Source organism: Phoca vitulina, unplaced genomic scaffold (assembly GCF_004348235.1).
Source record: "Phoca vitulina isolate PV1807 unplaced genomic scaffold, GSC_HSeal_1.0 scaffold80, whole genome shotgun sequence".
NCBI lineage: Eukaryota > Metazoa > Chordata > Mammalia > Carnivora > Phocidae > Phoca > Phoca vitulina.
The window spans coordinates 4,726,358-4,753,172 of NW_022589783.1; the positions used below are offsets into that span (position 1 = coordinate 4,726,358).

Here is a 26,815-nt window from a genome sequence, read left to right on the forward strand (position 1 = left end):
GATGTAATGTATGGTGATTAACATATAATAAAATTAAATTTAAAAAAATATTTTTTAAAGATAAATAAATAAAAATAAAAATGAAAAGCTGTTTTGCTTTTATAAAGATTCTAAGTTTTCAAAGCCACCTCTTATTCTCATCTGTCCACCATTTCTGCTTTCTTGTCTACTGGCCTGAGGAAAGGTGTTAACTCAAGGGCCAGGAATGCCTCAGGTGTTTTCAACAGAGCCCAAAACAAGCCTCCTCCCAAGAAACCACCAGCAGTTACCGGGAGCGGGTCTGGTAACCTCACAAGTCCTGGCTGGCTGGGCTGACGGCACCACTGGGAGCAAACCGGCCACAGGAAGACAACTACGCCTGAAGCCAAGGGCAGACCCTCAGGGCAGCGAGGAGCTGGCTCGGCGCTCCTTCCTGCTGGGCCTCTAGGGTCTCACTGCTGCCGAGTCGGCCACCACAGCAGCCCGAGTGAGGCTGCAGGGACTGGAGGGGCGGCGCACGGTGGCTCCAGGGCCAGGAACCCAGCACCTAGAGCTTGGAGGGGCGGCCTACCTATGTGGCTAGCGCACCACCTGGAACATCACCTCACTGGGCACCCCCGTGGCGCTGGCAGGCCACCCCAGCTCTCCTCCGTGGCCATCCCTGTCACGTGGCGAGCCATGCCGCCAGGCCCTGGGACCAAAAGAACAGAGTGAATCTGAACCATGAAGCCCCAGGAGAGCCGTCGGGACCTCACACAGTGGCGTCTTTCCTGAAAGCAGCCCGGGACCACGGGCCAACGAACAGAGGCCACACCTGACCTACACAGCCTGGTGAGGCCTGGTCTGGACGGTGTTAGGGTTGGGCTTCCAAAAGTAATTACCTCGACCACAGGCTGATGTTTTCAGAGGCTCCTCCTGCCGTCCGTGCGTCGTCCACGGCAGCTTTGGCAGAACTGAGTAAATGCAACACAGAACCAATGGCCTGAAAAGCCAAAAATGTTACCGTCTGGCCCTTTGCAGAAAAATCACCCTGAGGAGAAAGCCCTGCAACAGCCCCTTGCTGGCAGGTGTCTGGAGGCCTCTCGATGTCCCACGAAGCCCGTGTTTTGGAAACAAGTCCCTTTCGTGGTGGCCATAGCGGACACAGCGGTGCCCAGCGGACCTTCCACCGCCCTCCCCACCTCCCAGGGCCCAGCGGCACAGCTGGCCGCGTGACAGGGATGCCCACGGAGGAGAGTGGGGGGGCCTGCCAGCACTGCAGGGTGACCAGTGAGGTGATGTTCCAGGCGGTGACGCCCCACACCGGATGTGTCCCTTGAGCAAGCAAGGAAACCTCTGCTGCTGAGCACAGAGACCTCAGGGTTAGGTCTTCCCGTAACACGTTCTAGTCCCCTCTGGTATCTCACAAAGGTGGCACAGGGGTGCGGTCCCCTCTGCATCCCTCTTTCCCCACAGGGCACAGAGCCTGGCCATACGACAAAGGCTGCGATAACCCTGCAGAGGCCGCCACAGAAAAACTCACGTGGCTGAAGGAGCACAAGACTGACTCAGCACAACCGCGGCCAAGCTCACACCCTCCCCACCACCGGGGAGAGACGACAGCCCTACGGGTGAAGCGTCAGGGACAGGCTTCCCCTGTGCACACACAGCTTCTGTGGCGGCTACGGGGGAGTCACCTGCGAGCGTCTAGAAAGTGGATGGGATTGGAGGCTAGATCCCCCGAGTGGTGAGGAGGCAAAGCACCCGATCTGAGCAGCCTCTGCAGAAGACTTTCTCATTCCCAGCCCCCAAAACTCATTTTCCCTCCTCCACTTTATGTCATATCCTCTCCCACTTGTAATCCTTCTTCTCTCTGATGACTCTGCTATGAGCACACTGCTGTTAGCAACTTAAAGATCCTGCACCTGGAAATGGCATCCCAGTGCAATTACTGGTCAGACAGGAAGGAGCAGGTACCCCACAAGGGAAGACACAAGAGGCCGACTCCTTAAAGGACCCTGGGCAGAGCACGGTGAAAGGAAAGACGGTCTCCTCTTTTCTAAGCAGCAAAGACTGTCCTCCCCGCCCAACCTTACCAGTTCCAGTCACTGGGGTTAAGGAACCTGTCCTGCGACAAAAGACGTTAAGCAGGACCAAAGAAAGCCTGAGAGCGATCCGCTCCACTTGGCCTGGGCACCTCTAGCTTTGCCTCCTGCGCCCACCTCTGGGTCGGTCCACACAGTCTCCGAGGCCATCTCTTCTTCCAGAATCCTAGAAATCACTGGACGTGAACTACAGTGTCATGAGAAAGCCCTCCCCCCACCACGAGCAATCCGTAGCCACTGCTGGGAGCTAAACACACTCGCCCCTCACCTTTGGGGACGAGGGGACACAGCCAACCTCCAGTGAGAGTTAAGAAGGGGGAGCAGGGCACATGCCACTCTAACAGTACAAACGCGAAGCCTCAATCCCCCAGTCTGGCCTCAGTTTCCCTTTCTCGCACATTTTACTTGAGGAGAAAGATGTTAAGATATGCAACAAATAAAAATGGAATTATAATTTTTTTCACCCATAAAAAGTTACCTACATAGTGAATTTTTTCCAATAATAAAAATAACATTTGTTAACTATGAAATTTCCAATAATTTTAAAACACTAGTAGAAAGTAAAAGCTATCCATTCCTCACCCCCAAAGACACGGCACAATCATTCAACTCCTTTTCTCGTATACACATGCAAACTCTATTTTTACATAAAATGACATAATACTATGTGTAAATCGTGTAACTTGCTTTCTCACTTAACAATATACACTGTAGGGGCGCCTGGGTGGCTCAGTCGTTAAGCGTCTGCCTTCGGCTCAGGTCATGATCCCAGGGTCCTGGGATCGAGCCCCGCATCGGGCTCCCTGCTCAGTGGGAAGCCTGCTTCTCCCTCTCCCACTCCCCCTGCTTGTGTTCCCTCTCTCGCTGTGTCTCTCTCTGTCAAATAAATAAATAAAATCTTTAAAAAAAAAAAAAAAAAAAAAAACAATATACACTGTAGACATCTTTTAATTTGAACTTACACGATTTACCTCACTCTCCTTAAAAACTGCATAGTATTCCACTGCACAGATGAAACAAGACTTAATAGCCCTCTTCCCTGAGCCTGATTCTCTCTCCTGTCATGCGCTGCCACCCAAGTCCGGGTAAGGTGGGCCGGAGCCGGGGGGCCCACGGCTGACAGCATGATGCGCTCAGGCAGAAGCCAGTTTACGATGAAGGCCAACGGACCTCCACCCTCTGCTCTCAATACGTGGCTGTCAGCAATTTCTCCTTCTATCCTACAATGACATGGGCTAGATTTTTCTCATTTCAAGGTCCAAAATTCCTCGCAATCAAAGAATTTTGGAGAAAATATTATGTGGCCGTTCTCTCTTTGACTGTTTCATCTCAGGCTCTAACTTCTGGCAACACCACATTTGGCACCAAACCTACATATGCACAAAACAAGACCAGTGGATTTCATGGAAAGCGTGAGGGGAAGTATCACTTCTATCTTTCAACCAATATACATGGTTAAGGTTGTCCAATTTAAAATATAGCTTGCCAGATGAGACTAGAAAATCCTAGAATATTTAAATTAAATATCTCTAGTTAACTGAGTCATATTTCCAAATCTTTAAGTCATCCCCAGTCTAAGAAAAATATTTTACCATTACACTGGCCTTTAACAAAGCCTATCGAACAAGAGTGAAATAGGAATGTCTGCATATTCTTTAATGCTGAAATGAAATCAAAGCACCTTACCCAAGCAGCTTATACCTTATACAGCGGACGGCGCACATCGATGGGGCAGTTCTGTATTACTTCATCAACGACATCTGAGATGGATTCCATAAAATCTGGGTTGGCAAACTAAATTTTATATAAATATAAAAGAAACATTATACATTTCTCTCAATACGGAAGAAAAGTCTTTTTAAAAAGTAACTTTAACAAATACAGAATTTACCATACCTTTCAAAACTTCAATTGGAATGTATAATATGTCAAATGAATCCCATGTGACTGTGTGTAGTGATGAAGACATATGTCCCCTCAAGAGAGGAGATGGCTGGGTTTAGTGAAGGAAAACTAGCAAACTGAACAAAGAGACCAGCCCTGCGTTAGGAATACACAGTGTATCATGCTGATAAGAGACTATAAAAGCACGTTCATGATACATAATGAGAAACACCATGAGCAAATAATGAACATAACACTTATGAACATTCGTATCATGAAAGTAATTAGCCAAGATATAACCAAAAAAAACAAAAAAACAAAACCACAGTCAATGAAAGATCACTGTAGTGGGCCAGAAGATGGGCGCAGGGGTACCCTATCTGATGATGGTGGCTTTATTTTTTTTAAGCAGGCTCCACGCCCAGCTCACGACCCTGAGATCAAGACCTAAGCTGAGATCAAGAGTCAGACGCTTCACCAACTGAGCCACCCAGGTGCCCCCGACCTGATGATGGGGGCTTTAAAATGACATAACCAACATGGTGATGATCAAGCTACTGAGTGAACAATCTTATACTTAATTCTCTAAGTTAAATACACTAAAGTATAAATCAATTGCATTTTAAGCAGATTTTAAAAATCAAGAAAAGCTTTAAGGTACATTAGTTTCAAGGAAAGAAGGTAACACCCAGTTGCTCTCTAGCTGTTCACCAGACACTGTCCGTTTCATGTCTGTTTTAGGTCATTATCACCTAAGGCATGCGTGAGCGAGCATGATCCCATTAGGTAGCAGTAACACAGACATCTGTGTCACTTCCCACACAACAGTCATGTACGCACCTAAAAACAGGCAGCAGTCTGTAACCTAGTGAATATAAACTGAATTAGGCAGGAAAATATACCAAAATACAAATGAAATGCCTTCTATTTAAACCTTAAAATGCTGCCTCATGCTTACCGCTCCTGCAAAAGTAATAATTCTTTGTGACTAGTAGTTAAAGTGCTGACATCGTAATCCTTACGCTACACGACTAACGGAAAGGCTAGTCCTCCTCCGACAGAAGCTGTAACTGCCCCGCAGGACCAAATGTCCTGGTGAAAACCTGGACTAGGAAGGATGGTCACGGAAGACGGACAGAGTCTATGTTACCCCACTTTTAAAAAGAGGCAACTTGCACTTGGTCCCTGAGACTGACTAGTTTTCGTATCAGTGTGAGATTGATTTTAATTCCATTACCTTCTACTGCTCTTCCCAACCACCCACGGCATGATCGGTCATGAACCATTTAACAACCGGGTCTGTGCAGAGGCAGACTGAAACAGCCGCCCGGACACACGGACACACGGACACACGGCAGACGGCACGGGGCTGGCGCGGGGCCTGGCGCGGGCACACCGGCCCTCCTCACGCTGCTCTCCACGCACACAAGGTGGCAGTAGCGCTCCATGGACGCCTGACTTGCACACTCAAAGGCAAACCTGATCTCACCTCTGGGTGAAAGAAAATTTCAGGTCCCAGGAATCTTTCATAGCCGACATCTATGATGAACTTCTTCTGGTTGATCGCATTGATACCCGTGTACTGCTTGATCCATTTCCGGGGATCCAGGTCGTATTTGGCAAATTCCTTGACTATGTCAGGGCAAATGTAGCAGTATTTCTCCTGCAGACACGAACACAAACAGAGACGTCCACAGGCATTAACTAGGCAGAGTCTCCTCCCGCTACCAAACACCCAGTGACCCACGCGCTAAACACAGCACGACTGTGTGGACGTGCCGTCAGGCCTCCTATCTGTCCTCCTTCACAGCCGGCGGGACCATGCTTCGATTCTGGACATGTAAGTCGGCTTTCTCAGTAGCTCAGCTATAAATCTCAGCCTTACTTTAGCACGTTTTGTTGCCATATGATCTGAAACAATGTCTAAACATGTCTACTAAGTGTCCTATCTCGGGGTGCCTGGGGGGCCCATCCGGTTGACATCTGCCTTCAGCTCAGGTCATGGTCCCGTCAGGCTCCCTGCTCAGCGGGGAGTCTGCTTCTCCCTCTCCCTCTGTGATCTCTCTCGCTCGCTCTCTCAAATAAAGAAAGAACAATCTTTAAGTGTCCTGTGTCATCTTTCCTTTACTCCTCTGAGGTCCTGATGGCAGACTAATCCTCACGCCTACCACAACCAGGAATTCGGTTGTGAGCCTGCCGCGCAGTCTGACACGCACGGTCCCGGGCTCCGTGACAAGTATTTACTGAGGGCCTGGGCACGTGGGAGCTACAAAGGAACAAAACACACACAGAGCCCTGCCGCTGGAACACACGCTCTGGCTGAGAGCTGGACAGTAAATGACGGCCGTGGTAAATAAGTGAGTGACACAGTATGTTACAAGGCGGTGGATGCCCCCGAGGAAACAGAGCAGGCAGAGGTAGACGGGAGGACCGGGGTCCTACACGCTGCTGCTGCCCGAGAGCCCGCTGACGCTCGGCACCCGGCACCAGCAGCCAACCTGAGACGCGCCCAGCGCCCCCTCAGCATCTGGTAACGTGTGACTGGGAATCTCTGTCCCCAGAGCTGACCTCAGCAAACCAGCAGGTGGCACTGGGGTACCAGCTTCTGAAAGAAAGCGTTCTGTGGGCCAAGCGGGCTCTGCTCACCAGCGGCACCGCGTCGGGCGCGCAGCTCGCGCTCATTACCCATTTGGGGAGGACCTCTGCAGGTGTTTTCCTGATATTAAGTTCAAAGTTTTTTAGAATTCCCGAAATGTATTCTAATACCATCCTTAACAGACTCTCGCACAATTCTGAGACTTGACAAGCCAGGGTTGTTACCATCCCTGTGCTCCCTGATGCTAGAGAGAGGGTGAGTCAGGCAATATGACTCTAAAGCCACCAGGCTGGAGACAAAGACGTTAGGCTGTCAGAGGCCTGGTCCGTTTCCTGCGGCATCTCAACTGGCTTCACGGATCCATAAAGAGCCTCAACCGAGTTGGCTGGAGCGTGGCCGTGTGAGTCTTAAATTCTGGGACCTGCTGCAAGGATGCTGTGTGCCTACTCGTGACCATGGGGGACGGCCACGGGAGTAACATGACACCGGGGTACCTCCCAACCACTCTTGCCAGAATCTTTTCTTTTACAGAAAGCGGAGAGGAGACAACGAACAGCAGACTCGGCCACACAACAGGGCCGGCACAGCTCACCCGGAGGGCACAGGAGGACGCCCGGCCTTCACCGCTGAGCAAGACGTGGTCACAACCTGAATGGCAAGCTCCAATTTCAGGGCCACAATTGGACCCTGGACAGCCTGTGAGCAGAGTAAACACTGCTACAAGGACCAGGACTGCACAAGTCATCATACTCAGAAATCTTTACTAAAAATGGAACTTTCACACTCACCAGGTGGAGGACCCCTGAGTGTCAGGGACAAGAAGTTCAATCCTGATTTACATTAGTGACAGATTTGGGGTGACAAGAGAACATGGGTCAAATATCCAAATTTCTTTCGTTGACGAAAGGCAAGGAAAAAGGGAAAATCTTGGGAAATATTTTAGTCTAAAAAGAAAGTCTTATAATACTGCTGTAAACTCTGCCCCCAGGTTTGCCCAGGGCAAACTGTTCTAGCCCTGCGGGTACCCAACCCCTGACACTCCAGTCCCAGGGACGCTGGGGCAGCTAGCCATCCTACAGCAGGAGCCCTGGCCTATACCAGCGCACCCTGTCTGAAAAATACCAGTTTTTACCAAGAGCAGCATGCAAAACATGGGGTCCTCACTGATGACTTTTCTTCGACCAGCCTGCTCCTGGGTGCTTAGATGGGAGGTGGGGGTTTAGGCTCGCTCCCCTTAACAAGCATGTGTTCAATGAAACAGGAGATGCTCATGGTCACTTCAAAATTACATTCCTCTCCAAAGACAAACAAAACCCTTCCCTCTTCATCCATGAGAGTTATCCTTGTATTACTAAAAGTCTCTTGCATTTTGGTTAAAAAAAATTTGTCTTGATTTTGAAACCTAAAAAGAGAAGTTTCTTCAGAAAGGGTTTGTCAGCTGCCACATACAGAGTAATACAAAGACTAAACTGATGGATCAGGTCACGTGGACACTTTAAATAAGGACCAATGAGCCATTTTTCTTCTAATCTTACTGATTTAAATTGCAAAACGTCCTGTGACTTCTCCAGCGTGGTACCAGAGTCTAGAAAATGCAGATGGATTTTGTTTAATGACCTGAGATTCTAGAATGGCACTATTCTCAACTGTCATTCTCAGGACACAGAACCTCACCCGAGTACCAGCCATCAGTCTAAGTACCGGCTGACTCGGCCGAATTCCCAACACCGCTGTTGCTGGGGTTTGCTCCTTATTCCAGACATGAAGCACAGAGGGAGATATGGAAGGCACATTCCGTTAACTGAAGGTTCCATCTAATTAGGCTCCAATTAAATGATGCTGTACTCCATGCACCCTGTGCTCAATACCAGTTATCAAGCTGTTCCCATTTACAGCCAGAACCTCCACAGCATTCACACGCTCAGAGGAAAAGGCTAAGCTTTGAGGCTTTCAGCCCCTTGACTCAAGTGGCAAACAGAGTAAGACCCACATTTTCGGGAGGGGAGAGGAAGGAGGGTGGGAGCAGGGGTGATGGCAGAAGGGGAAGTGTCCAAACACCATTTCTCTCTCACCCCCAAACCGGCCCATTTCCCATCTGTTTTTACCTTAATGGCTTTTGCGGTCTCCAGTGATTGCTCAGGAGGGATTCCCACCTCCCTCTCCCTTAGCAGCTGCTGAATGAAATACGTAATATCTCTACCTGCAATCGGGATGTGTTTGATGCAGCTTCCAATGACATAACCTTCTGCCTAGGGAAGAAGAGGAGGCAGAACGACGGGAATGAGTAACTCTAGCGGGCAGAGCTCCCCAGACTCTCTGCTTCCTACCCCCTCGTAGCACAGCATTTACTGAATCCCCACGCCGGGCAAAGCTCAGGACTGGAGGTCTTTTAAAATGACTGCATGCACAATTCCCTTAATATAAGCTGAGACTCTCTGTAAGCAACCAAAATGATTACATCAGAAAAGTGAAGAGAAAAACCAGTGCATTTCCAAAAAGTCATGCCGTCTGTCAGAACAGCAAACTGTTTTATGTTCCTTTAACAACAAGGAAAAAACTTTACCTATAAACTGTTAAACCAACTATAAACCTACTTATATTTAAGAGTCAACAATCTGGTTAAGTACACAGGGCTTAGACTCAGACAACCTGGGTTCAAATCCTGGTTCCACGACTGTCCGCTGAGTGACCACGGACAAGCCTGTCAACGCGTTTCAGCCCCAAAACCTTCATCCACACCATGGGGCAAACAATACCCCACATGTGGTTTACAACAGAGACTTAAACACAGTAAGTCAAGCACATAGCACTGTGTGGGGGATGTACTCGATACTTGATAAATGGTCCCATTTACTGTACCAAGAGCTGCACTTGTTAGGAATAATTCTGATAAGTTACCCTAAACCCTGTGCAGTTTGAGACCACTGCTGGTCAGGAGTTGGGACCCTCTGGCTGGACTGCGGGGACCAGGAGAGGACTGCAGTGCAGAGTTCGCAGGCCGGCCCCAGCCCCTCACCAGCCATTCTGGGGGCACAAGTTGTTCCAGAAGCCAGGGCCTGGGCCCACAGCCCGCTTGCTCTCTGGGGGCTGGTGGCCATAGTGGACGGCTTCCTACCACAGTTCCAACCGAAAAGAGGAGACACTCCAGGCTCCACATTCCAGCACCAGCTTCTGTGCCACGTGCCCATGGGAGACAGGGGACGGAAGTGACTGCCAACCTCACCTTACGGGCAGGTCGGAACTAAGGATTACCAGCACCAGACCCAGTCAGCAGTTAAGCTGCAAGGACAGGTGCCCGAATTCCCCTCGTGTGTTTTCCGATGTACGTGAACTCTAGAAGTAAGAAAAGATTTGGCCTCTCCACAGTGTCCAAGCTATTTGTGAAATATTTAAGATGGAAATAAAAGATATGTACAAATTATTAAAGTAATAAAGATTAACTTAAACTCACAAGAATACTAGCTAACACAAACTATTCACAATTATTACATTCTATGCATTACATGTAGCATTTTCTAAAACGAAGTCAACCAGCATTAGGTATTGGCTTCATCACAACATTAAAAACATTAAAAAAAAAAACCCTACATGTCATACAACAGGAAAATAAACGAGTAAATTATCCCATACCTACATGATGGGCTATATGCAATTATTAAATATTCACAGAATATTTAACCATAAGAAAAAATAATAGGGATAAGTCAATATGCAAAACATAACTTCAGGATCGTATTATACAATTAGAATACACAACCAGACACAGAATATTCCAATTTTGCTTAAAGTGTGCATCCTTGTGCACCTAAGAAAAAGAACTGGGAAGGTTCTCCAAACCAAAGCATAATGCGGTTCTCTGGGCAGATTTATGGGTCATGTTACTTTCTTCTCCACATTTCTCTGTTTTACACAAATTTTGTACAACAAATGTAATTTTTACAATCAGAAAAAAACTGATAAAAAGACACAAATAAAAATTTTTAAAAACACTTCCTCAGTGGACCTGAACACTATGTGAAATCTGTTTTCTTTACTTCTCCTCATTTGAGACATGGGACGGGCCAAGCAGCAGGCCCTCCAGCACCCCCACCCCCGGGGCTCCGTCTGCACTGAGGTTTGAGGGCATGATCTCAGAGAGAAGCCCGATGCCAGAATTTCCCAGTCAGCGTTACAGATCGAGTGGCACTAACACTTCACAATGACCCAGAAGAGGAGCAAGTGTACTGGGACAGGCCTGGTACTCCCAGCCCAGGATCTTCAGGTGTCACCGGCGCCTGCCCTGTCTCTCCCGACCCCTCTCCAGCAGGGGCCCCAGGATGGAGCATGGGACAAATCCGGCATTTCTTCTTCCTGACTACAGATGTCTCTTGAAGCCTGAATGAGGAGTCACTTCTCTAATGTTTTGAAAATTAAAACGAAAAAGTGACATTGCATTCTGTGAGTCAAAATGTATAATCTCTCCTTCTTCGTTCTTGAATACATTTTAAAAAAACAAGAAGTAATTCCTCTAAAGCATGAGGTGGTCAAAGCCATACACATCCTGTCACGGAACAAGTGGTCGTGCCCCACGCCGACAATCTGGTCTCCAAGATGCAGCTCGGCACGTAAGCCAGGAAAATCCCACGGGTGATTCTACAGCGAGAGGAGTGGCAGAGGCCACGAAGTCCAAACCACGGCACACGTCCTGACTGCAGACATCTGCCACTGCAAACTGAGAACCGCCAATGCCACGGTGAAGGGGCATCTGTCCTTTCTCCTATACCTGGTTTTCAAACCTCCTGTTACCTTTTCTAAGTACAGCCATGACTTTTAAAGTGGTATTTTAATTACACAAGGGGTTTTTTTCTTTCATTTCTACCCTTACCTCAAAATTAGGTGAGGCCTACAGAGAGTGAAGCATTGACTATCCTGCTTACCACTGGGATAGCGTGAGTGACCCCATCCCCGCTGTCAATGACGATCCCTGTTAACGTGCGTTCCCCAACTTGCCGAGATGTCCAGGATGCAGCTAAGGCCAGCACTGCCTGGATAAAGGACGCAGAAACCGTTAGCACACAGGGAAATGTTTCTCAAGTCTTCTGCCTGCTTGTTCTCAGGCTCACTGACAAGCTCTTCCTTAGTTACTCCAAGTAACTCTCAACCTTCCCTATCCTCCATCCTCCCCCCGCCGCTCCAAAATTCAAATTCCAAATTGCACAACACACAAATTTAGTATACTTAAACTGGATGGGTCAAGTTTTCGATAAAGTAAATCAAACGTTTACAAAGGAAAGCCCATGGGAAAGAAACTTCACTATGGAGTAAGAGGATTTTAATTTCTAAGCCACTAATTCCCAGTGTGGGTCCACAGATGGGCTGCGGTAAGATCACTTGTGGAGTTTTTTAAAAAACAGATTAGTAGGCCTCACGCCCACAAACTCTAATCTGGTAGGACCAGGGCAGTGGTGCTCAGCCAGGGGATCTTTGCAACGTCTCGAACCATTTTGGATTGTCGCACTTGGAGAAGGGGAGGCTGGTGGTAGTGCTTCTTCTAGTGGGTAGAGGCCAGAAAGCTAAACATCCTGCAACACACAGGTCAGCCCCTACCACGCAGAACTACACATTCCGAAGCACTGAGGTTGGAAAGCCTTGGTCTGAGATGAAGCCTGAGAATCTGTTCTCATATAAAAACTTCTCCAAGCAACCTTGACACACTGGCTGTGGTTCAGTGTTTTCTAAAGTACTTCCCTACTCCATGGGATGTAAATAACCTGGGGAAGAGGAGACTTCTGGTTAAATAAATTCGGAAGTGCTGGAATGAACAGATTTCTTCAATGCAGGCGTTCTCAGGGCCTTTACTCTGCTACTCACTGTGAATCACCACGTGCAGGCTACAGCGCGCAGGATCTCCCAAATGATTTTCCTATGCAACTCCTCCTCCTTTTCCTTAAAAGGGACTAGTTTGATGCAGAAAATATTTTGGGAAACACCTATCTCATTATTCCCAAAATTTCAGCCAATTCTTTTATATAGGACGGCAGACAAATAACCAGCAAAACCAACAAAAATCCCCACACTATGAACAAGTAGCTTCAAAGGAAGTTCTGTAAGTTCATGGAACCACAGGAGCCCAAAATCCATAGGGGGGACCCTCTAAAAGTATTTTTTTATTTTTTAACAGACTCTATAGTATCTTTCCTCTATTATGATCAGGAGTGAAAGAAGTCAAAAAAAGAACCACACCTACTTCCCGATCTTGTCACCCAAAGAGAAATACGTTGGATTTTAATGCATGTAAAAACAGCCAGATAAATCCTATATCAACAGCATAAATGTAAAAACTAAACCACAGAACACGTTCTCTACAGTGTTTGAGCTCAAACCTGAGTGGGGTTGGGGTGTGAGCTGAGGAAGTGGGAAAGGGAAGAACACAGCACACCATCATCCCATGGAGAGCCTCTGGAATCACCGTTTCTCCCACCGCTGGACAGCTAAGGTCTGTTGGGAATTGTAAAAATAACTTTGTTTTTACCTGAACCGCAATGTAGAGTCCTGGTACATTAAATGATTCAAACATAATTTCTGCAAGATATTCTCTATTTTCTGGCGTATTCAGTGGAGGCTCTGTCTGTAAGAAAACATTCACTATATTTAGCCTTCACCCAAATTTCCTGTAATTAAATCAGAGCCAGGAAAAAATTAACCTAAAAGCATGTTAATTAGGATGCTGTACCGTTCCCTAATTTTACAGATAGAGTATATTTACAGTGATTAATTAAAGAAATCTGGTGTGGGTCTTAAAAGCTTTAAGATGGCAAAGACCTCTCAAAACATTTCTGCTCTTATTAACCACCCCAAAACAAGAACAAGTTACAGAAAAGGAAATTCTTTCTTCAAGAACATAATATCTAAAATACCCTGAAACTGAAAAGACCTGCAGCAAACTGCCAAGTGCAGTAAAAACTCAACCAAGACACGTGAAGACAAACACCAAGAGGGAACATCAGTGACTCTGGATCCCAGGCAAAGAATAGAGCTCTCCACAGAAGAGCAAAAGCATGAGTCAGCCCTGGCTTGGAACCAGAATGTCAGTTTGAGCAGAAGAGCTGGAGACGCCTCCCAAGCCCCACCTGCCCTCAGAGCGCATGAGGCAAGGTCAGAGGAAACACCCTCGTCGTCAGCTACAAGGCAGGAAAGTGCAGGTGAGAGGCAGCTTCACCCAGACTCCGCCCAGCCCCCAGCCCAGCCTGAGCTCAGCACACAGTCCAGGAAGAACTCCCCCAGAGTTCGGAGGTGAGGAAAGTACGCACAGAAACCAGCCAGACACCATATGGAAATACTAAAAGAAAACAAGAGGGGAGAGAGAGAAAACAGGAAAAACAAACAGCAGGCAAAACACGCATGCCCAGGAAGATATAAAAACAAAGCAGATACAAATCAAGACCAAGAACAGCTTGAAAAACTCAAATATCCATTTTAAAATCATCATTATCAAATAGGAGGATTATAGAAAGATAAAAAGAATAAATAAACCTGCTTTTTGTCATTCAGCAGTATGTTGTGAACATTTTTCCATGTCAATAAATACGGACATACATCACATTTAACGCTGCAAAAAGAAAAAAAAAGAATAAATAAAAATTCTCTGGGCCTTTTGGCAAAAAACAACAACAACAAAAAAGTGCACATGACCCTTCATTATAGACCGAACTGTGTCCCCAAAATTCGTATGTTGAAGCCCAACCCCCAAAGTGACTGTATTTGGAGATGGGGCCTCTACGGAGGTGATCACGGTTAAACAAGGCCGTAAGAGTAGGGCCCTAATTCGCTATCATGAATGCCTTCATGAGAAAAGGAAGAGACACCCGAGAGCTCTCTCCGTCCCTACACGTCAACGCAGAGGAAAGGCCACGTGCGCACACAGCGAGAAGGTGGCCACCTGCCAGCCAGGAAGAGAGCCCTCACCACAAACAACCCTGACAGCACGGGGATCTTGCACCTACAGCCTCCGGAACTGTGAGAACACAAATGCCTGTTGTTGAAGACACCCAGCCTGTGGTACTTTGTTTCAGCAGTTTGCACACACTTTGAAACCTTTCAAGTGGGAAAAGCACAGCTGGCCCCGGGGAAGGGGCAGAGCTTCACTTAACACTGGGACACATGGGGCCATATATATAGCCTTCTGAGCAGGAAGGTGTGACCCAAGAACTCTACATATGGTCACACTGCCAATCAAGCATGTTACAAAAACAAAATTATCTTTAAACATAAAAGAACTTGAAGAAGTGAATTAACTCTACCAGAAGATAAAGTTCAGCCAAACAAGAAGAATGCACAAAGTACAGCCAAAGACTTACAGTGAGCAATTAATCCATGTAGGATGTAGAACTAAAGACTGGTCTTTTCTGGGGTTTATACAACAGAATGCAAATGTTACAAATTAAAACAGCAGAAATAATATCAAGCTGAGAGGTATAAAAGAAAAGGAGAGAATATAAAAACAGTGATATCATCTTATCATGGAAGCAAACACATTGTTCTAGACTGATCACATTAGTACACATCATGTTATAAATGTTGATATGAGAACAAGTTCAGTAACAACCAATCAAAAGCAGGAGGTAGAAGGAAGGAAGAGGAGGTAAGAAAATGTGGAAATGTACCAACTTGCTCACTAATCACAGTAGGAAATAGTTAATCACCCTTAAACAAATACCACGTAAATATATACAATCATAGTTACACTAAAAAATGTTTTAGGGGCGCCTGGGTGGCTCAGTCGTTAAGCGTCTGCCTTCGGCTCAGGTCATGATCCCAGGGTCCTGGAATTGAGCCCCGCATCGGGCTCCTGCTCAGCGAGAAGCCTGCTTCTCCCTCTCCCACTCCCCCTGCTTGTGTTCCCTCTCGCTGTCTCTCTGTCAAATAAATAAATAAAATATTAAAAAAAAATGTTTTAAAAAAATACCAAATTATTAGAAAGAATACACACTCACTACAAAGCAAAGAGAAAACCAAGCCAGAGGTTTGTTTTTTTTTTTTAACATTTTATTTATTTAGTTGAGAGAGACAGAGACAGAGACAGTGACAGAGATAGTAAGAGAGAGCACGAGCTGGTAGGGAGAGGGAGAAGCAGACTCCCCACCGAGCAGGGAGCCCGATGCGGGACTCGATCCCGGGACTCTGGGATCATGACCTGAGCCAAAGGCAGACACTTTACTGACTGAGCCACCCGGGCGCCCCACCAAGCCGGAGTCTTAAAAAATAAACACATAAATAAAACACATTAAACAGAGAAAGCATAACAGAGTGTAAAATAGCTCATCAAAGAGCAAGCATGTCTGTCACGTAGCTGCAGGCCAGACCAGCGGAGTTCACATGAGGGTTCTGAAGTCCCAGTAGTTGGGTTAAATCCTAGCCTTCAATTTTACTGTGCTTGGAAAGTGATTTTCTGGGGCGCCTGGGTGGCTCAGTCATTTACGCGGCCAACTCTGGATTTCTGCTCAGGTCATGATCTCAGGGTGGTGAGATCGAGCCCTGCATCAGGCTCTGCGCTCAGCAGGAAGTCGCAGCCTGCTTGAGATTCTCTCCCTCTCCTTCTGCCCCTCCCCCTGCTTGTGTGCACACTCTCTAATATAAATAAATAAATATTAAAAAAAAAAAAGGAAAGTGATTTTCTCTCTCTGTCCGGAATTAGTACCTACCTCACAGAGCTGGAAAGACTGATGGAGTCTAAGTAAACTGTGTACAGCAGCAGCTGGCACATGGAATGGGCTCAATGAAAGTGAGTTATTTTTACTAAAATCTTTAGCAAACACAAGTGAGAAACTCACCTACTAAAAAGAAAAAATGTCTCTCAGCTAAGACCATGAAAGAAAATCAAGTTACATTCTGTAGGCAAGACAGCCATCTAAAGCAAGATGCTCCAGAGAGGGCGAACGTCAGCCCTGGTCGTATGAGAAGATGAGAAACCTAAATGCCATCTTGAAGGGAGCGATTAGGTAAATGATGCGGTGTCCAGAGAGTAGAACACTCCACAGCAATTGGGAAGAACGAGCTCTCTCTGTGCCCCCAGGAAACAATCTATGAGAAGCTGCTACATGAGAGAAAGGCGTCTCCAAGTCGTACACATGCTCAACTGTTCTTTGGTGTCAGTGATTTTTAACAAAAACTTTTTAGAAAACAGTGTGGGGAGGGAAACGGGGAGCTGCCCGCCAGGCATGGAGGCTGCTCGGCAAAAGCGGACATGGACTAGAGTTCCGCTTCACAGCAATGTGAACAGAGAACAGGACTGAACTACGCATTTACAAACGGTCGGGGGGGTAAATTTCACATTACATGTTTGTCACAACATTTTTATTTTCTTGAATAAAAAAGAAACAAGGTGTACAAGGTATATACTTTGTTACCATGTGTATAAAACAAGAGTTCATGTATAATCCATATGCCTGTACACAATTACCTCTGGAAAGAGAAACAATTAGCTGGTTAAGAACTGATAAAGGTGGTTTCCTCTTGGAGGAGGGTCTGGGAACCAGAACAGAGGGGAGAAGGAAACATACTTTGCACTGGAAATCCTTCCGCACCTTTTGAATGCTGTGCTTTTGTATTACCTCATCAAATGAACAAACCTAGAGACCCACCAGCTGCATGCTTTGGTTCAGACGCCTGCACAGCAAGTGGTACCAAGCTCAAACACGGTGCCACAAGAAAGTTTTAATCACTGTAATTAGAAGCAATATATTCCCTGGATGGGAGAGAGAAAGCAATCTTAAAACACAGGAGAGAAATAATGAAGTCATATGCAAAAGCAGGTTGTAAATAAGGGATCTAAAAGTCACTCAACAATATATTACTTATGTTAACGTGCTTATTACCCTGAACGGCGGAGAGTAAATTTGTTAATACCTGTAAAGTGTGCAGCACACACCTAACACTATAAATGTTAGTGTTTATTTCATTTAAAGCACATGATCAATGGCTGCAGATGTCCAACAGTATTGGCTACAATGTCCCTCTCTTAAGGAACCTCCTATCAGTCTAAAAATTGGGGCTAATAACTAACTACCTACACCTCAAGGTTGTTGGTAGAATGAAATAAATGAGTTAATACATGTAAACACTTGGAAGGCAGGGAGCCTGGGCACATAGCATGTATTCAAGAAATTCAGCTGTAACTATCAATAAATGTTATTCAGACCAGCAGAAATAACATACATTAACTAAAGAGATCTACACTTTTTTTTCACCTTTAACAGGAATCTAAGCACCTTAATAATAAGTTAAGTTTATTTAAAAAAAAATAAGGGGGGCATTTAAACTGCATAGAAGGGGGAGAGAAAGGTTTAAAATGTCGGAAGAGCATGAGCATAGGTCACATAAGTCAAGGAGTGCTTCCTGCCTACCAGGTAGGAGCTTCCTACATGGTCTGGAGCAAAAGGTGAGCCTCCAGGAAGATAGCACCAGCAGGGAGTAGATTAACCCTGGCTCCCCGGATCTCTCCTGGGTTTAAAATCTGTGTCAAATTATGTACCAAATAACCCCAAATGGATGAAGATTGAGTATAGACATCAAAGGAAAATAGATTTACTACATAAAAATTTAAAGTTATAGATGTTCAAAAAACATAGCCTACAAAAGCAAGGAAAAAAATCAACTGAGAAAAACATAATCTGGTGCTGACAAAAGCTTCCCATTATCTGCAAGAGCTCACAGAATAAACAAAACACAGGACATGCATACACCGGGATCTTTTCAGCCCTAAAAAGGACATCCTGACACCTGCTACGACATGGATGAACCTGAGCATCATGCGAAGAAATATGTCAGTCACAGAAGGACAAATCCTGTGTGATGCCCATTCAGGAGGTCCCTGGAGTGGTCAGATTCACAGACCCAGAAAGTAGAGGGGTGGGTGCCAGGGGCTGGGGGAGGGGACGAGGATGCGTGTTTCATGGGGACAGTTTCAGTTTGGGAAGATGAAGAGTTCTGGACATGAGGGTGCTGATGGGTGCACAACAGTGTGAATCTACTTCATGCCCCTTAATTGTTCACTTAAAAATAGTTAAGATGGTAAATTTTATAGTGTGTACATTTTATCACAAAAAAATTTCTAAGAAAAAAGTTCATAGAAATCATAGCAGTAAGAAAAGCAATAAAACACTGAAATGCACGAGAGCAGAGGACATGAACCGGCAATTCACAGGACGTAATACAACTAGTACAGATGTGAAAAATGTTTACAAAGTTCTCAAAAAATGCAAATTAAAAACAAGGTGAACTTTCACTCCATCAAATAATCAGAAATGGTATCAACCATCGCTGACAGGAGTACAGAGTGGCCTCTGAACATTGCATACAGAGCCTGAGGCGGTAAGCTAAAGACTCATACGGTATTAATACTTCTGGACCCCAGAACACTGGTAGTTCTTTTTATAGAAAAAATGCTCTAAATGTAGAAAGAAACTGTATGTGCAAAGACCGTATTGTTTCTAACAAAATCAAGAAATTGTAAACATAGTAAACATCTATAAGGAGCAGAACTGAACAGACAGGAAGCATCCACTGGAAGATGAGTGCAGGGCCATTAAGCAGGAGTGATGGAAACTGCATGAGAAAGGCAGGGGGGCGCCGGGGACACCGTACTGACTGCATCATCAAAACACATGTGAAGATACCAGATGTTGTCATTCCGTTCCTGTGACAGGACAGCGCGAAGTCCCAGAGATGGCCTCCGCACGTTCTGTCATAATCACAGTTCCATGATGGGAAGGGTGAAGCCCTGGGTCACGGCCTGCTGGGGAAAGGCCACAGAAACTCCTAAGACAAGCTCCTGTCTTATGAATCCACACAGGGAGACAACAGGAGCCAGAGACCCCCACGCAGGAGGAGAAGCAGCACACCCTGACAGGGCCCTCCCCTGGCCCACTGGCTCCCCGGAGTGGATGGCCCTCTCCACACAGGTAGGATCCAGCCAGGGTTTTGTAAACAGCTCAGTTCTTGTTTTGCCACTGTCCTCATAGGCAGTCACATCATATGCAGTATCCATTCTCCCCTCTGCCATACTGACAGAGCACCGATCACTCACAGGAGGTGGCAGCGATCCCAGAGGAGACGCATTTCTCACACTTCCTTGTGGACAGGGATGACCAAGTGAGTAAGTTCAGGCCAATAAGGGAAGCAAAAGCTGATAAGAGTATGGCTTCTAGGAAAGCACCTTATAAGGTTAGGACTTGAGTAGTAGACTCCCCTTGCCCTTAACCCCTTCTTCTCTCCTGGAATGCAGATGTGATGACTGGAGCTGCAGTAGCCAACCTGTGATCATGAGGCTTCCTTATTGTGGGAGCCATATGCTAAAGATACTAGAGCCCAGAGATCTCTAATGACACCAGAGAACTGCCGTACCAGCACTGGCCTCCCTACTACTGCTATCAAAGAAAAATAAAACCCCTAACTTGTTTAAATGACTGTTTTTTACACTTTTATTACTTACTGCCAAACAACTCACCATCTGTGAAGAATTTACACTAAAATCTATGTATTTCCACTTAAGGGAACGTTTATATTATAATTAGGTTCTCCTGGTTCCTGAATCGAATTCAGCATTATTAAGGGCAATATCCACAAAGGTTCTGAGAAACACAATCATAAATCCATTTCTTCCTCAATCCTCCATTTCTTCTACACCTCCTGCCGGTAGCTGTTCCTTTAGGAGATCCAATTTATTTATTTATGTATTTTTAAATGTGGAACACTCCACAAATTTGCATGTCATCCTTGTGCAGGAGCCATGCTAATCTTCTCTGTATCATTCCCACATTGGTGTGTGTGCTCCCAAAGTGAACACAGATCAATTTAAATAAAACTTTCCCAAACCATTATGTATAACAAGACCTAAAGTGTAAGTATTGAGTTTTTATTTTTTTAAATACTAAAGCATATGATTAAAATATCATAAGAATGCAAGCAACATAAACATTTTTGTTCATAACAATGGTAAAGTATCATCTGGTATTAATTCAGAAATGAATAATTAATCAGGACCATAAAAATCAATCCATATTTCTGGATAAAGATAGCAAAATGAACACATGTACCTAATATTGCTCCACTCCCATATGCCTCTATAACAGCAATAAAGAAACCTTTTTAAAAATATAAATCCTCAAGGAAGGAGAGTGGGAGAGGAGAGGACAGTATACTGGAATCGGGGAAGCATGGGGCCGGTGGGAACTGACTTAGTGAGCCCGAGGATGTCCAGCTCTGCCCAGGCTGGTGGCTACAGCATTGCACAGAGCGGGTCTACATCACTCACAAGTCAGGACATACCACGTGCGACAGTTAATTTTATGTGCCAACTTGACCTGTCTAAGGGATGCCCAGAGAACTGGTTAAACATTATTTCTGGGTGTGTTGTGAGGCTGTTTCTGGAGGAGATTAGCATTCAGTAGACTGAGTAAAGAGATCTGTTCTCACCAATGTGCGTGGGACCAGAATAGAACAAAAAGGCAGAGGATGGGAGATTCTCTCTCTCTCTCTCTCTCCCCCCACCCCACCTTGGGCTGGGATGTCCATCCTCCCTGGTCTTGGACACTGGAGCTCCTCATTCTCGGGCCTTCTTGAGCAGCATGCGCTGCTTGCTCGTTCTTGCTTGATTCATATTCAAAAAATTTGCAAATCTCTTCTGAAGTTATAACTCAATTTCTACTCAAGAGCACTGCAATTCTTTAAAATACATGATTCTATTTTGAACGCTGGGCAACTCAGTACTGAAAGGAGTACAATTCCCATTTGCTATCTGCTCAATCCACATGACCAATATGACTGGAGTCTCTGAAACTTCTTGAAAGATATGAGCTGTAATGAGCTCATCCTCACCCTGGTATGTTCAGATGTCTGCTCACAAAGTCAGAAAGAACAATTTTGTGAGCTACCGAGGGACCTATAATTTAGACCTCTGAGACTCTAACACCAAGAAGCTCTTATCTGATGTAGCAGTTCAGTAAATGTCTTCAATTAACTTCTCTGACTTGGCCATAAATCTCTATACTTGTTTTATTCCCCTTTAACTGTTCCATTAACTGATGATTAAGGGTATAAACCTGAAAGAAATTTACCATTCTCACCACTTCCTCGAGCACCTCCTGCAATGAATGGACTTGCAGGATTCAAAGCACAATGTGTATAATAATATAATATTGTCTTATCTTTAATAAACTTGATTTTTTCTGAACATTCATTACAGATACTCCTTTCTGGCCAATGGACTTCAGCTTTTCCATATTCAAACACCTCTGATTCCTTCCTGGCAAGTGGTTTTGCCTTACTGGCCTATATGTGCCAGCTAAATCAGATAAAAATTTCTTTCATCAGGAAAAACTTCCTGTGTGGCCATGTCCTGGTGGCCCCCTGCGTGTGGAAAGAAGGGGAGAACGCCGGGCCCAGCGAGCGGGAGAAGACAGAAGGAAGCAGCTGGGCAAGGTGCCTGCTCCTAAAATCCTATCCAACAGGTAGTTATGTGATGTGCTAAAGGAGGAAAAAAGCCAAGTGTGACAGGTGGGAGCCTGTGATTTGTTTTGGCTATAAAGACACACTGTCAGTTTCCTGGCTCTGTACCTTACCTAAACCACGGTAGATACACAGCGTAGAAAATCTACAGTGGCCTGTAAAACAGAGGACCCATCCTTGGCAATTCCCAGCTGTGAAGACACAGCCAGAAAGATCAGAGCACTTTCAAGGACTTGCTTTAATAGACATTAAATATATAGATTCCACTACCATAATAGTCTTATAGTTAACATATTTTAAGTCAGATAATTCTGAAGAACACTCCATATTTAACATTAGAAAGAATTATATAATTGGATCTGGGACCATTTGACAATATACTTGTGTGGAAAAAATCCAAAGCTAAATTATGTACGTTTTAATATGCAGCTTATGTTACATGCAATTGCTCTCTATAAAGCAAGTGTTGTGAACATGTAATTAATTTTAACTTAAAAAGAACATTTCATGGAAGGAAACACATAATGTTGAGTAGAACAACTAGAACAGATTCCATAACCAAGAAACATTTCTCCTCATATCTTTGTAATGTTTTATTTTATCTGAACAAGATCAATTAAGTACCATAATCAGGGCCCATAACTCAGCTCAGTTTTATTTTATAATAAGATTTAAACCCTGGGGTGCCTGGCTGGCTCAGTCGGAAGAGCATGAGACTTGATCTCGGGGGTCATGAGTTCAAGCCCCATGCTGGGTGTAGAGATTACTTAAAAATAAACAATAAACTAAAAAAAAAAAAAAAAGATTTAAACCCTGGCAAAATAATCTTTTGACTCGGTTTCCTCTGCTATAAAGCAAAAATCATGGTCATCAAGTTACTTCAGGAGGACATCAAAGTACACAGATGGTTTCCTACCCAGATGCATTCCTCCCTCCATCTTCCTTACACAGGGAGGCCTGTTTAGGTACTTACCGTCCCGGGGCCAGGTGATCAGAGACAGTCCCCCACCCAGCCCCAGGGAAGAAATGTGATTAGTCTACTGTTATTCCATTCCCCTTGCTAGCGACCAGGCCAGGCAGGAACAGATGGACACATCTGCTGGGAACTTCATTCTTACAAAACGCTTCTACCTCTGAAAGTGTATAAACCGAAAGGTGGTACAGGGGCTTGGGTGGCCACCCCGGGACCTGCAGGGAATCAACACAAGAGGCCACGCTAGAGCCCAAGGGTAACCAGCCCTGGAACCGCCCAGCTCTGGCCTTCCTCTTCTGAGAGATAATGAGCCCCTTTTGATTTTGGACATTTCTGTTGAGTTTTCTGTTATTTGCCAAAAAAGCACCCCAATTCATACAAACAGATTTAACAAGAATTAAAAACTCTCCAGAGAAGAATATCTTGAGTTTAAAATCTAAGTAATCTGAAAAAAAAAAAAAAAATCTACGTAATTTGGAATTCTGAGGGATATAATCCCCTTAGTTCCAGTTACTCACCATTAAAAAGTAATGATCCTCAGGTTCAGCTCGAAGATACTTAAAAATCACTTGTTCCATGAACCTTTCCATAAGATCCCAGTCTTCAATTATTCCATGTCTTATTGGCCACTATGGCAAGAGAAACCAAAATACATCAAGCTTCAGTTCACAGCAGTAAGACTAAGAGCCCCACAACGCCGGCCCAGGACAGACTGGGTTGGTGGAGAGTCCGGCCTTCTGCACGGGGACTGACGCGAATTCACGGAAAGAAACAACAGGCACTTTAGCAGAGAGATTAAGCTACACTACTGTTTATATTCTACTGCACCCACTTCGAAGTACGGAGAACCATCCTAACAATGGGTAACAGATGGAAAAGTGCAGACAATCCATGATACCATTTAATCTGGAGGGTTTTTTTTTTTCCTAGAACAAATGTCTACTTAATTTTAGTCCTTTTTTTTCATTAATCCATCTGTAACTTCCCGTACCTGATGGGTTAATCAGTCAACCTGCAACTGCACAGGAGCAGATCGTGCTCTTGCGTGTAACCCAGAGCTGCCATGTCAGGTGTGCCTTCCAGAGTTTTGTAAATTCACTTCACTCCCCGCATCAGAAATACCCCACTCAAAAACAGCAAACCTTTTTAAACATAAGAATAAAAATGGACCCCTAACTCGTAAGTACAATTTCCAGATAATCTGCCATTTTGCATTATGCATTCTACTGCTCCGTTCTTGGCTACACACTTAAAGAAGCAAATTCCTCAGGAGCTCACCTTCGTGGCATACGTGGGCTTATCTATGGCCTCATCCCCTATGAAAAAGTCCAGGTCATCGACTCCCCTCAACACCCTCCTTTGGGCTTGATCAACTACCTTTGCCGACTCTCTGATGGCAATACCTTAAAAAAAACAAAAACACAAAGATTTCCATCACTATTCACATTTATTTGAATGATCAAGAAAGGACACTATAATCCCCATGTATGTACAAGTACATTTTCAGTGTTAGGGTTTTATCGGGGGTGGAGGTGTTCACAGAAAACGCACTATCAATGAGTACATAAAATACAGAAACAAGTTTTCTGTCACAGCGTTCTTTTCAGAATGGCACAAAGGAACTTCGCTGATCTGCTGCTAATCGGACAGAAATGACATCACTAAATCTCTCAATTTCATCTGGAAAAATCCCTCGAGATAGTAAAGGAAATGCCCATGGAGTACAGTATATATCAATAGGTTCCAAATTTTAAAATACAATACAGAAGTAGACAAAGTTAAAAATATGATACAAAAGAGTAAACTGAAAAATAATACCTATACACTCTTAAGTCATTTCACTAAAACTCTGCATCAGATTTAAAATATTTATTTTTAATCTTATCATAGGAAAATAACTGACTTCATTAAAAGGAAAAATAAAGAGATTGCTGGCTAATATCCATCATGAAAAGATAAGTACAATAATCAAATAGCTGTATTATATAAAAGTATCAATGGCTTTATGATACATTATTTCCTTAAGAGGTTAACCTTGGTATTTGGGAGTATACTTAGTAGTAAATAATCAAATAGGACTTCACTCCAGAATTTAACATCTAATGAAATGTGGAAGCTTCGCAAAGATTCAATTTCCCACTTAAATTCCTAAGCCTTGATCACCCTCTGAGCTCCCATTAATTCATCTTCATCAAATTTATTCCAAAACAAATTAGTAAACATATACAATTATTTTTAAAGTAGATTATGTGAAATCCCCAATTTATTACAAATGAAGAATCGCAACAAAGCTTCACAAGTGACTGAATCCTTCTTCTCAGAAAGGCGTCTCTTGCAGTAACAGGTGGAAGAGGTGAAAAGGGAAAGGTCCAGGACAGAAACCACTCTGCCCACCTCCTTTCCTCACTCCAACTCACTGCCACATTTAGACTCAAAGCTTTCGAGTTATAAAAGGTGGCACAAATCTAAGGGACAGGATTTCTGCTGGACTGAAGAAGCGGGTGTGGTGTGGAAATGCTGGGGACAGAGCCTAGCGAGAGTGTCCAAGTCGGAGGCAGTGAGCATGTCCAGAGCCCTGAGGCTGGTGACAGGGCAGAGAAGTCTGGTGGGCCCTAACTGGCTGAGGCGATCTGTAGAAACAAATAAAACCACCTTTGGAAACTGACCACGCCACGCACGGACAGACACACTGCATCACCCGATGCGCACGTCCTGTACTGCGAAGGGCCCCCGGCAAGATGGCTCGCAGCAAATCTCCCAGTCCTCACACGGTGTACCAGTACAAGGGACAGATTCTATCCTCTGGGCAAGATCAAACTTAATTATGCATGAATTTAGAATTAAACTGCCAAGTCAAAATAAAAAATTGTGAAGAGACAAGGGCAAAAAGATTCAGCAATTCATGACATCATTCAAGTTTACCAGAAATTTGGGGGCAATATATTACCCAAAAGAAAAATCATCACCTTGAGGAAAAATGCCAGACTTAGTGAGGTGACACTACCACACTCAAACCCTAAATGAAAACAAAGTAAATCTTATCCCTCCCGAAAAAGGTAATCAAAGTACTCTGGCCCCAAATCAGTAGATCTATGTTTTAGTGGCCATTAGAAATAAGAAAAACATTTTTTAAAACCATAAAGTATACTTCTTTTAACTATTATTAACTATTATTATACATGAAGCAACTGAATCCATGAAACAGAGTAAAGGTATATAGAGCTTATGTTCACGATCTTTTGTTTATGCCTCTGAAAAGCAAGATGTGGTCCAAACAGTCCTTCTGAACATGACAGAGAAATGTGTCTAAGAGAGTCGCTATCAAAGACTATCCACGAGTATTCACAGATTATGTGACTCATCACAGAGTAAGGATCCCTGTGGCCCCAGCAGCGATCTCCGGCCCTCCACAACATACAGAACAGACCCTGACTCAGAGATAAGCAGGGAAGACAGAAGAAAAGGACAATAAATAGAACTGATAATAGAGTCAAGACTGACACATTCCAACTGGTTACACAGAGGAGGCATCTCCATGCAATGGAATATCATGAAGCCATAAAAAAGAATGAAAAAGGTCTTCATATATGACTCTAAAAGGATCACTAAGATACAGTGTTAGAAAAAACACAAGGCGCAGAGCAGTGGATGTGGCAAAATGCCACCATGTGCGTGAAAACCGCTGGTACGTGCAGAGTATCTCAGGAAGGACACACAAGAAACCAGCAATGACAGCTGTCATCTAAGAGGGGAAGTAAGTGGGAGACGAAATTCTCACTGTGTATCTTGTTATACCATTTAACTTCCATGGCATAT

General features: G+C 44.7%; 1 protein-coding gene and 1 non-coding gene across 8 annotated transcripts in view; both read right to left on the reverse strand.

Annotated features, from left to right (window-relative positions):
* ACTR3B (actin related protein 3B) overlaps positions 1 to 26,815 on the reverse strand; it is an 88,884-nt gene that overhangs the window by 31,807 nt on the left and 30,262 nt on the right. For 4 of the 7 annotated variants that reach the window (XM_032394275.1, XM_032394269.1, XM_032394268.1 and 1 more), the window contains 7 exons: positions 24,278 to 24,402; positions 23,518 to 23,628; positions 13,055 to 13,150; positions 11,460 to 11,567; positions 8,649 to 8,792; positions 5,437 to 5,610; positions 3,765 to 3,857 (listed from right to left, as the gene is read on the reverse strand). In XM_032394275.1, coding sequence (XP_032250166.1) covers positions 3,765 to 3,857; positions 5,437 to 5,610; positions 8,649 to 8,792; positions 11,460 to 11,567; positions 13,055 to 13,150; positions 23,518 to 23,589 — 687 coding nt within the window. In that variant the 5' untranslated portion in view covers positions 23,590 to 23,628; positions 24,278 to 24,402. The remainder of the gene's footprint in view (positions 1 to 3,764; positions 3,858 to 5,436; positions 5,611 to 8,648; positions 8,793 to 11,459; positions 11,568 to 13,054; positions 13,151 to 23,517; positions 23,629 to 24,277; positions 24,403 to 26,815) is intronic. The other 3 variants (XM_032394270.1, XM_032394271.1, XM_032394273.1) reach the window with 3 other exon arrangements.
* On the reverse strand, positions 20,259 to 20,365 carry LOC116625669. The gene has a single exon (XR_004298121.1). It is a non-coding gene; the product is annotated as a U6 spliceosomal RNA (small nuclear RNA).